General features: G+C 35.6%; 1 protein-coding gene across 2 annotated transcripts; it reads left to right on the forward strand.

Annotated features, from left to right (window-relative positions):
- Positions 1-2065: 2065 nt before the first annotated feature.
- Positions 2066-10389, forward strand: LOC115444494 (ethanolaminephosphotransferase 1). 2 transcript variants are annotated; one of them, XM_030170273.2, is made up of 10 exons: positions 2066-2168; positions 4091-4164; positions 4537-4605; positions 5494-5692; positions 6584-6740; positions 7199-7307; positions 7709-7866; positions 8474-8654; positions 9468-9644; positions 10257-10389. In XM_030170273.2, the coding sequence occupies exons 2-10, from the start codon at positions 4108-4110 to the stop codon at positions 10320-10322; spliced, it is 1173 nt and encodes a 390-aa protein (XP_030026133.2). In that variant the 5' UTR covers positions 2066-2168; positions 4091-4107; the 3' UTR covers positions 10323-10389. The 2 variants fall into 2 exon arrangements, with proteins under 2 accessions (XP_030026133.2, XP_037297837.1); XM_037441940.1 differs by having other exon boundaries at positions 2085-2227.
- The last annotated feature ends 1697 nt before the right edge of the window (positions 10390-12086 follow it).

Consider the following 12086-nt stretch of genomic DNA (forward strand, 5'->3'; position numbering starts at 1 on the left):
TCAAAGAACGCTAGTTGGTTAAAAACCAGTTGGATATAAACAACCGGTTCTGATATTAATGATCTTGTAATGTACTAACCTCGGCATAGAATAAGATTTAATATTTTTTTGTAAACAAAGCTATGACAAATTAAAATTGTTATGAATTCTGCATAAAATATGGATAGAACGTGTAATAAATGTTATGGAGATCATGCGTCAGATTGGTGATTTTACTGGTGGTAGGTCCCTCATATGTGAAAGTCCGCCTGGGTAGACACCACTGCAATATAAATATTAATCTTAGTTTTAAAACAATGTTTCTCAGTAAGTGAATTATGAATACAATTCTTAATGAGAAATAAAGCTCTTCTTAAACCTTGTATCTAATTCTTCCGCCAAGCAGCAGTGTGTAGTCACTGTTGTGTTCCGATATGAAGAACATTGTAGCCAATGTGCATTTATCTTGTTACTATTTGAAAAGAACATGACTAACGAAATTAAACCAGAATTATCAATAACGTCACGATTTGATAAGTTCGAAATGATTCGGAAATAGTAAAAATATGACTTAATAATGAAAACAATAAAATGTATGCTTTCGCTCTCGACTTTATCTGCGTTGGTAAATTTTAATAATAATTTTACTTTTTACTAGCTTTTATTTAATTGCAATGTTTCGTATCCTTAGAATTAAAGTGACTTTTACTAGTAGTCGTCTCTCATATGTGAGAGTCCCCCTAAGTAGGTACCACCACAATGTCTATTTCTGCCGCCAAGCAACATCGTGAAGTCACTGTAGTGTTCCGGTTTGAAGGACATTGTAGACAGTCTAACTACTGGACATAATAAGACTGAACTTCTCATGTCTCAGGATGGAGCAACAAACAATACTTTATAATTCAAAATGTTGGATGGTATTTCTACTGTTTATGGTCGTATTGCTTACCATCAGGCCAACGGCAAGCTCGTCTCATCATTCAAAGAAATCTCATCTACATCGCACTTAAAGGCAAAATTAAGTTGCATCTAATACGACCCTTAGTTACTAACTAGTACACAAAAACATATTGTTCATCCTTAACTGAATGTAATGAGGACAAACAAACATTTATATAAGTAGCGATAAATGTGTGATAATTGGCTTATCAATGTGATAGTAACTAGAAACTGTACACTAAGGTTTATTCCTGAATCATTATCAATATCGTAAACCTTATCAAACATTTTCGTAACATAAAACGTGTTCGAGCTTTGTTCACAAAAAAAACACTCTTAATGGAATGGAATTAAAATCCCATAGTATAATTCTTGGATAAAGAAGTAAATCCAGGACAATCTGTGTGCCAATGTTCATTCAAATAATTCTAGTAGTTTTGAAACCTTAAAAAAAATCGCATACCTACGCATGATTACTAGTCATCATTAGGCTATTGTTAATTCACAAAAATTACGAATTGGACCCGTCATATTAAACCACAGACCACATAGAACCCCTAATAAATTAAAAAGGACAACAGTGCTTAAATAACATCTTATACTTTGAATTACACTGCGTAGTATGAGTTTCCACTGAGTTCGTCATCCTAACACTTAAGATGTAGAGTTTTCTAGGGCCTCTCCCTGAAAAAACGACTTCGAGCAATTCTTTCCATACTTATCCGTGTGGTGCGCGCGTTACGGGCAGGAATATGTAAAGCTTCTTTAAAATATTAGAAAAACTGATCTACCAAAGTATTGCTGGTTATAAATTAAAATGACATATACCTTAAGAGAAGATGCACGGAATCCAGAATTTCAGTAGCAGTTTCATTATGATATTAATAAAACATCCATATAATAATATCCATATTATAAAATTTTAAACAACCAACGTTTTTTTCTATTATTATTATCAAATCCGAATATCTCTGAAATACTAAGGTTACCGCGCCGTTTTACATGGGATATTACCTTAAGGCGTATGCAAAATAAATAAATTTACCATTAACCTATACAGTCAGTAATAAAACTAATATAACACAAGTGTCTCATCTACAACTTAATCTTTGACTAATAATTTCTTATCACAGTTATCGTGCCGACCCACTCGCATGATCTAATCAATATGCAGTAGTAGCGGAAACACCACGCGTATAACCTCTTAAAATTAAAATGTTATAGTGAATTAATTTGGATTGTCTATTTTTGTAAGTACAGCTACTTTATTCTTCACGGTTTCGCGCGTCTTACGTTTAGCAAGCAAGGTGTGAGTAGTCATTTTTAAATTCGGCTTGAGATTGTTTAGTTTTATAATCTAGGTTGGCGGGTCTTGAAGACAAAATTAGGAAAACAGAGTTATAATATGATTGACAAGGAAATGTAGAACAGCTATCAAGGGGGGTTCGAGAAAAAAGGAAGGACTAAACAGTATATTAAATAAAAACGGAATATAGAGGTCCGGTGCAGTATTACTAACTAATCAGCTATCACTTGATGAATTTCGCCCCAAGTTTGTAAATTTTATAAGGCAATGGAAGAATTTTATAGGTCAATTAAATAGTTTGCAAAAACCAAAGAAATTTTCATTTAGTTCTTAATAGCTTCATAGGAGTCTTTGGTCAACTATGCTCTAGATTGCATATGTTAAACACGCTAAAATATGGTCTGTCTAGCCTTGTTCATCAAAAGATAAACTATTGTTGGACGTTGTATTTGGATTACTATATCTACCGCCAATCACCAGTGTACTGTTGTGTTCCGGTTTGAAGGACATCATAGCCAGCATGATTACTAGATATTATGAGATTTAACATCTATGTCTCCGGATGACGAGCGTAGTGGAGTGCCGTGCAATGTTTGAGTTCTTTATGGTGTTGCTACTGTTTATGGGCGGTCGTATTAATTATCATTAGACGATGGGCAAGCTCGTCACGTTATTCAATAACATCATGAGGTGTACTTTGGTGTACTAGAAGATAATGCATGTAAAGACATAGATATCTTTAGCATTACCATGTCTACATTCAACAGTCTATTGCTGTATCACTTTAAAGATAACCATGCAAATTAATATTAACACAAGAAATAATAATAATAATTTAAAAAAATAACAAAAATAATAATAATCTTTTTAATTCAAAATTTACTAATATCATGTAAGTTATGATGCATGCTGTAGTTTACTGTAAGTAGAGAAACATAGCTATCTTCTGCCGTAATACTACTATATGTGAAAATAGTGTAATGTGTGTTCTCTGTTGTAAACTCTCAAAATAAATAAAGTGGTTTTTCGGTGTTTGTAACATAACATTACATTCACTACTACTACTAGCCCTGTATTATATACTGTCCCACTAGGCACGGGCCTCCCCTACTACTGAGAGGGATTAGTCAGATTAGATTAGTGATTTAGTCCACTACGCTAGCTTACGTATTAGTAGACTTCGCATGATGGTCACCATCACGGTTGTTAGTAATCAGTGGCAACTCCATCAAACCCTTATATTTGACGGGCAAGGTGACTCATTACACCTGGTGGTAAATGGAGCGGGCTGGATACTGTCTTTTGACGAGAGATGATTACCTCTGGACACAATTACGCCGGTCTGTTTGATTGTACACAGGCTGATACCTGGAAAGCTAATCACGTGCGCCACTATGGCGGGTAAATATTGTATTAGATATTACAGTATGGTACCACTTCGCCCGTCACCTTGTTTTATACGTAGACATAGTCTCTTAATTCAAAATGCCTTCTAACAGTGGCGAAGAGTAGAATTTTTCAAAAGGTAACCCGATCCAAAAGAAAGCCTCAGTTTACATATTGTGGCTTATTATAGGAAAGCAAAAATTAAGACAAACCTAAATTATCCTAAAAGGAAAGCCGGTAGGTATCGAGGTGTATGGACGCTTCGTCACTGCCTTCTAATAAAGATTATTGGGCGTTGGTTAGGGATGGTGATCATTATGAAGCAAGACGCTACAAGATAATCATTATGGAGCAAGACTGGCCTGTGGCTATCAGCTGAACTCATGATAATCTTTGTCAAAACATCGGTTTATAAACATACAAAGTACAGTCAGCCTCAAAAGCTGAACAACTTCAAATCGTAAATCATTTATTTTGCAGAGGAAACGCGTGGAAAAATGTTCTCATACAAATATCTTAGTAAACAGCATCTCCAAGGCTTTAATAAATATAAGGTAATTATTGTGTATTTGTTATATAAGCAGTTATTGACTAACGTTTATTTTGTTTTCGGAGTTATGATGTGGAGTATAGGAACTCTGAAGTTCCGGATTCGAATCCCGGGTCGGGCAAAGTGATTTTTTCTGGTCATATGTATGAGATAAAGTACGCCAGTCTCGTTTGTTATTTGCATATCTACAACATCGATAAAATGTTTTTTTTTTGTTTGATTTACTCCTTAAGGAGAAGGCAAAAGACTCTCAGCTATACAGCCTAGTCTCTCTTTTCTTTTATACGTCTTCTTTATTACAATTTAAAGGCCGGAGCCATGTTTCTAATATCGATAAAAGGTATAATTGTGTTTATATGAGTAACTTTTTTTTCAGTACAGCGCTATAGATACAAGTCCTTTGAGCAATTATGTTATGCACCCAACATGGAATTTTATCACAAAGGTGAGTCCCGAAGCCTAATCTTCTTAAAATTCAAATTCAAAATTTTTATTCATGATATCGGGTAAATAGGTACATTGGTCTTAAGTAATAACGATAGAGTTCGCCGACATCTGTTTTTGTAGCATATATGTGTTTGGAAAAAAGATGCTTAGATCTAGACTAGAATTTAAGTAATAAGTTTAAAGCAAATACGTAACCTTTGACAGAACAAATAAAATATATATGAATAGTTACCCATGCATAATTGATGGTGATTCCCCATATGCATCCACCCTATAGCAACTATTATACACAACGATAAATCCACCATGTTGGGCCAAGTAGGTGTGTTACATTCCGGGAATAGCCTGTACATAAATCTTTGGAAAGGTCTGCATTATTGTATCAACTGGAATGATCATCTATCGTCAGCCTGCTTAGAATCCATTTCACGTACCATCCATAATAATAAGGTTCCAACTGGCCGGCATAAATTTGTCGACTGCCGAGGAATAATCATCTTTCATCAGGCGATATTCTATTGGACCCCACTTTACTTACCATCAGTGCAGTATGGTCACTTTCCTGTGCAAGGATAAAGAAAAAACCATCAGGCACAATCCTACTTACAGCCATTTTCAACAAACGATCCCAATCTTAATCTTCGATCCAAACCCGCGGATAAACCCATCCAAATTCATACGTAAGGTCAAAAAATTTGTTCCGATTGATCTATTTTCGCAATGGATAGAAAAAAGAAATTGAGATCGTTTATAGCCAACGTTAGTTTTGCTCTTATTAAAACATATATATACATCACATAAAACCAGCAACGTCTCAGTGCTCATCTCATTTAAAACCTATTTATACTTATTTATAATGGATCTTTAACTAAAATTTATCTTTCAGTTCATACCAAAATGGATAGCTCCGAACGTAATAACTTTTGCCGGATTTCTCTGCATGGTAGCAGCAGTAGTGTTACTCACGGTATATGATTACGACTGGCGAGCGTCGGTGAGGTGGACAGAGAGGCAGACAGAGTACGGCATACCAGGCTGGGCGTTTACCACTTGTGGAGTATTGATATTTTTAGCGTATAATTTGGGTGAGTAGGTTTGGTTTGAGTTATTGTCGGGTGTAGTCTATGAGAAGATTCAGGGTTCAATTTAAGTTGAGTAGAAAAACCAATATCAATTTACTTCCTTTGCATCAAATCCGAAATCTTAACATAACTTTACTCGATTCTATCAAAACCGAGACCTCAATACCTCGAACAGGCCGGCATAATTGTCTCGACTGACGAGGGATAGTCATCTTTTGTCAGTCACTACAATCCGGACATAACTGCACTTACCATCAGATCCAGATACTTTCCCGCCTTCATACCAGTCATGGCAACTCCTATAAGCTAAGAGCAGCAGTAAGCCTTTTGAGCGGTGAAGTCTCTGGGAACAACAATCTGTCTTTACCCTGAAACGAAATTAAAATAGAGAGATAGGAAAGATTTGGAAATATTTATTGTCCACTTCCCTCCATAGCAAAAAAGTAGGCAAAATAATGGACTAGGCATTTTAATTTAGGCTCAAGTATAGGGACGTTTGAAACTAAAAAAGCCAGTAAAACACCACGGATAAAAATTAAATTATAGGGTTCTATCATATGCAGGGGACTTTGTTTTTTCTGAAGATGGAAACATGGTATATCACATGTAGGGGAGTAATAATATGAGCCCTGTATTATGTACTGTCCCACTGTTGGGCACGGGCCTCCTCTACTACTGAGAGGGAATAGACCTTAGTCCACCACGCTGACCTAGTTTGGCTTGGCAGACTTCACACACCCTCGAAAACTAATACAAAATTTCTCAGGTATGCAGGTTGCTCAAGATGTTTTAGGGGAGTTTAGTTTTTGGGTGTTGTGTAGTTTGTTTTGTCGGAATAAACGAAGCATGGTAGTGTTGCCGTAATGCGTTTCGATATAGTCAAGACTTTTTCAGATGGCCTCGACGGCAAGCAAGCCCGCAGGCTTGGAGTGTCAGGTCCTTTGGGCGAGCTGTTCGATCACGGGCTGGACTCGTACATCGTGTTCCTCATCCCGTACGCTGTTATATCCATCTTTGGAAGAGATCCTGTGTACTCCGTGGTTTGTTTTAGGTATGGATTTTGTGATCGCGGTTCTGAAATTTCGCCTACGCTCAAATGTTTATAGTTCTCCTGCATAAAATAATGATAAATTTGTTTTAACAAAGTTCCCTAATTGTGAAAATTGGATCAAATGCTCATTGTAGAAATACCAAAATCGCGACGAACAATCCAGACATAATTTTAAATTCATTCACTTATGATCTGTAGGGACCATGAAAACCCACAAAACTAGAAAAATCATGGATGCGGTTATCTTTTAAGGAAAAAATAATAATAAATTAAACCGCCTTCAAAAACAATAAAAATAATTTAACATTACCCATATACTGCTTATTTTGGAGTAGGTGCATTGAATGTTTCGGGTCTCTCAAAAATTCACTGACCTTAGGCAACATTACTTGACAATAAATCAAGAAAAAGCCTTAGAGACATAAGTAAAAATATCTCACCTGTATGTCCATTTGCAGAGGGTTCCTAATGGTGATGAGCATAGTGATCAACTTCTACATCAGCCACTGGGAGAAGTACAACACCGGCACCCTCTACCTTCCCTGGGGATACGACATTAGCATGTGGGTAAGAGAATTATATAAATTGATTATGCATATTGATTCCTTCCTAGCCAAATTTCAGCCACGGCGGACCATCTAAACGGAAATAAGTTACAATGTATTTTTTCCATCTTAAAAATTACTCAGTCGCACGGAGTCAGGAAGGTGGCGGTGTGATACCCACGTGCCTCGGAAAGCACTTAAAGCCGTTGGTCCTGCCCGATCTCTCTCCAGTCATGTCGCTTGCCGTCTCACCGGAATATGAGAGTGAAGGAACAAAGAGTGCACCTGTATATTACACACACACTTATTCGTTAAAATATTTCCTACGTACTTGACCCGAATTATCACGCGTACAAAATAAATACGATTCGATTCCTCGCTTCAATTCTGCTCAAAGCAACGTCTTAGAAAGTATATTTGCAGGTAACATCGATGATCTTCATCATCGCCGGTGTCTACGGCCCCGATGCCTTCAAGTTCTACTTGTTCGGAGACGTGACCTTCGCAGTATCTTTCGAGACCCTGGCCCACTGCATTGGACTCTTCACTACACTTCCTGTCGCTGTTTATAATGTTTATTTGTGAGGTTCAAATATTTACTTTATGGAATAACTTCTAGAATGTTCTAGAATTGCTATCAAACTACTTATAAATTTATATTTATAGCTCTAAGTTAGTTACTAACTGTTGCATATTGGCACAAAATAGAGGCAAAAAGTAAAAGAAAAATAGTTTTCATACAATTATTATTCAACTGACAGTCGCTTGAACAAATAGTTGCACTCAAGAATCAGTTACTTGAGAGCTTCTTCAACCAAATTCCTAGACTTCAATTTTGAATATTTAACAGCCAAAAAACGAACAATTTCGTGAAAACCCTAATTATAAAAAACCTAGCATAATTTTCAAATAACCCTATTACTATTATCAATACTAATATGTAAAGCTGAAATATTAGCTTGCTTGTTTGTTTGAGCTTTCTAATCTCAGGAACTACTTATCAGATTTCTTTTTTTCATTAATATGATGCTATATTAATCCTGAGTGCTATAGGCTACTTTTTACCTCGAAAATATTTTTTCACTAGTTAGTCGAGCCTAATTTGATGATAAACAATCTGCTATATAAATAGTTCCTGATAACATTATCGGTAATAATCTATCAGAAATTCGTGACAACTTTTTTTAGATCCCGAAAAAATAGAACTGGCAAGAAACATACACTGATGGGTGCTTTGAAGCCAATATGGTCTTTACTGACCATCATCGTCATCATGATGACGTGGGGCCTTAAATCGCATAACGATATTGTGGAATATGATCCGAGAGCCTTTATTGCCTTGTTTGGAACGTTATTTAGCAATATTGCTGTAAGTATAAGTCTATAGTATTTAGGACTATGATATCAGCAGAAACTATTTCGTTATTTATTATTAAAGAAATTAGTAGAACTCAATGAAAGTATACGAATACTGCAAACAAATAGTTTATTGTAGTAAAGAAGTGCACTACTGAGAATCAAATCTTTGTCTTTACCAGCCGCCATTACTGACATATTTGACATAAAAGAACAAATATGTCATAAAAATATAATTTCTTTTTTTGACAATTAAAGAGTATTTATTTATTTATTTTTATTTATTTATTTATTTGACTAGCCAACAATTGTTGACACCAATACAATTTTCAAACGAAAACAATCAATATGAGTATTGGTGTATATCCTCGGCATATATGTACTACGTTATAGATTTGGTGTTCCGAACAATTATTGTGTTCAACTGAATTGAACTGCAATCCATTCAAACTGATTTTACTATGGTGTCAATATTGACGCATTTGGTTGTGTACGGAGTGGTGCTCATAATACAAAAACGCGAGTCTAAGTGCAAACCTGGATGTAAATAAAAATATTAGTGAAATAAGTAAAATTATTTGTTGTTCAAGTGAATAAATAGGTTATAACAGTGACGTTTTGGTTGCCATTTTTGTTCAGATTTTGAACAAATATTTTATATGGATGTTCGTGTCTATAGAATATATGTCAATGGTGTATATATGTATATAAATTTGAAGCAGCTATAACATGAATTTAAATCTCATACTAAAATTTTCAAATAAGAAGCCCTCGCGCACGTAACGCTTTTGTCAAAGATCAATTACTAACTCTTAATTCCTTGCAGAGCCGTCTCATGATAGCTGGTATGTGCCACCAGAAATGTGATACTCTACACTGGTTCACGTGGCCTCTTCTGGCAGGAGTGGGGCTATCTCTCTACCTACCCTCTGTGGAGAGGACTGTGCTATACACCCTCTTTATTTTGAGTGTGTTGGCGCACGTGCATTATGGCGTTTGTGTGGTGAGTATATTACGGTTCCTTAACTAAGTGGAGTTGACAGAACTGTATGTGCAGTCAGCCACAAAAATAGCTGAACAAATGCAAAATTGCAAATCGCTTTTAAACTTTAATCCTAATTGCACCTCTATATACCATGGTAGAGAGGTGAGGTGTGTTTTTACTTTTGTTTCAAAATGGAAAGAATTTTTTAAAATTATATTACAGACAAAAAGTCATATAGTACGGAACCAGCAGTGGACTACAAAAATTGCCTGACCATTTCATGTTGTAGCCAATGTAATAAATCGGACCTTTTTAAATAATAACTCTAAAATAATAATTGAAGTAAAACTATTTTCCGGATTTTATCGCGGTGTTTTATACTATAATTTTCTCCTGACGTTCAGAAGCCTTTCTAGCTTTCATGGTCACATGGGGACTGAGGTGTTGGTCGAAGGAAAAGTCAGTTGCAATATGTACCTAAATTTAATTCTTTTAACATTTTTTTGCTGCTGACGGTCTGATCTACGCAGAATGAGCTCACAGTGTATTGAAGTAAAAAAATAGTTTTATTTCAATGTCTAACATTCGCGTAAACATAAGAAATCGGTATTTAAATTGATTTTTTTTCAGGTTCGACAAATCTGCGATCACTTTAGAATAAGCTGCTTTACTGTGCCGAAAAATAAACTTAAGTAATTATCGCATGTATTTTTATAAAAAAATGTTTGATATTAAATTTTTTTATAAATATGTTTTTTACTCATTTTCTTCTATTTATTTACTGAATTAACTATACATACACGACAAAGTAACCCCACTGCACCTGAGTGGGGTTCAATAGAGTCGACTGACGAGAGATGATTACCCCTCGGCAGTCGACACAATTATGCCGGCCTGTTGGAACCGGATATACACAGGCTGATCCCTTAACGCGACACACTGGGCCACTATTTCGGGTTTCAACACCTTATTTACGGTGTTAGCCATCCGGGCGGATATTAAATATATTCTACCACCAGCAATTGAAGGTTGCCTTTATTTCTATAACAGAATTGAGTAAGTGGCCCAAAAGACTATGTAGGTGGTCACTACTGTCCATGAACTCCTTCAAGACCAGAGTGATGGTGCTGACTTCTTTAAGCGCAAGTAGTTCATATGATGGTAACTCAATTTATTATTTCCCGTAAACCCAGACAAAAATTGTAGTCATATGTTTCTGACCGTAAGGCGCAAGATTTTATCAAGTTATCAAACTTGTTGAAGCAATTATCAGTTAATAATAAAATTATTCTCGACAAGTTAACAGAGTTTGCGCGACACTTTAAATAAGAGAAATAAAGATTACGCAGCAAACTTCATATTGGTCTTTTGGTAATTTTATTGACCATATAAAACGAGCCATTCTCATCCCTTTCAAATCAAATTAATTTATTTTGCTTTCATAAAGGAACGTGGATTAAATGGAAGATTATTTTGCAATACCAATAATAGAATGAAAATAATTATAATAGTCTAGTTCTAATAAAGATCGAATTGGACTGTCTCGGTAACGTTCATATCATGCTGTACAAAGTGATATGAGAAACAATCTTCAGTCTAGTTCTAATAAAGATCGAAATGAACTGTCTCGGTAGCATACATATCATGCTGTGCAAAGTGATATGAGAAACAATCTTCAGTCTAGTTCTAATAAAGATCGAAATGAACTGTCTCGGTAGCATACATATCATGCTGTACAAAGTGATATGAGAAACAATCTTCAGTCTAGTTCTAATAAAGATCGAAATGAACTGTCTCGGTAGCATACATATCATGCTGTACAAAGTGATATGAGAGAAATAATCTTCAGCGTTAGCGATAAAGGGATAGCTTCGGCTCGTAGAGCGGCCTCTCTTTCCTCACCTTTGCGACGCGTTGCCGCTGACTCGCCAATTTTCTTTCTATATCACGATGTGATATCGAGTTACCGATGTACTAATAAGACGATAGTTGACTATCGCATATAGATTGTAGTGCTCTAAACACCTTCATCCCCTCTGACACTTTGAATTACTTAGATCTTATCGAAAAAAACAATTTGAGGTTTTTAATTTTCTTCCGACGTTTCGAAGACTATAGCTTCATGGTTATGGGGCGAACTGAGGTGTACTTCGTTAAAAAAACCGCGAAAAATCTGAAAACTAGTTTCATTTCGATGTCTAACATTCGCATAAACATAAGACATCCTTACGTCTTATTAGATTTTTTAGGATGTCAATGACTTTTTGCATATGTCAGTACCGTAAATGACCTAGAGAGTTTCAGAAATTAGACCCTAGTTAGGTTTTATTAGCATTGAGCTTTTCTTTCAAGAAATTCATATAAATTGCCTTGTATTCAAGTTTGAACCCCATGTATCATGCATCTATTCCAGCAGATATTCCAGCATCATCAAACCAATGTAATTTATAAAAAGGGCTT

Source organism: Manduca sexta, chromosome 4 (genome assembly GCF_014839805.1).
Source record: "Manduca sexta isolate Smith_Timp_Sample1 chromosome 4, JHU_Msex_v1.0, whole genome shotgun sequence".
NCBI lineage: Eukaryota > Metazoa > Arthropoda > Insecta > Lepidoptera > Sphingidae > Manduca > Manduca sexta.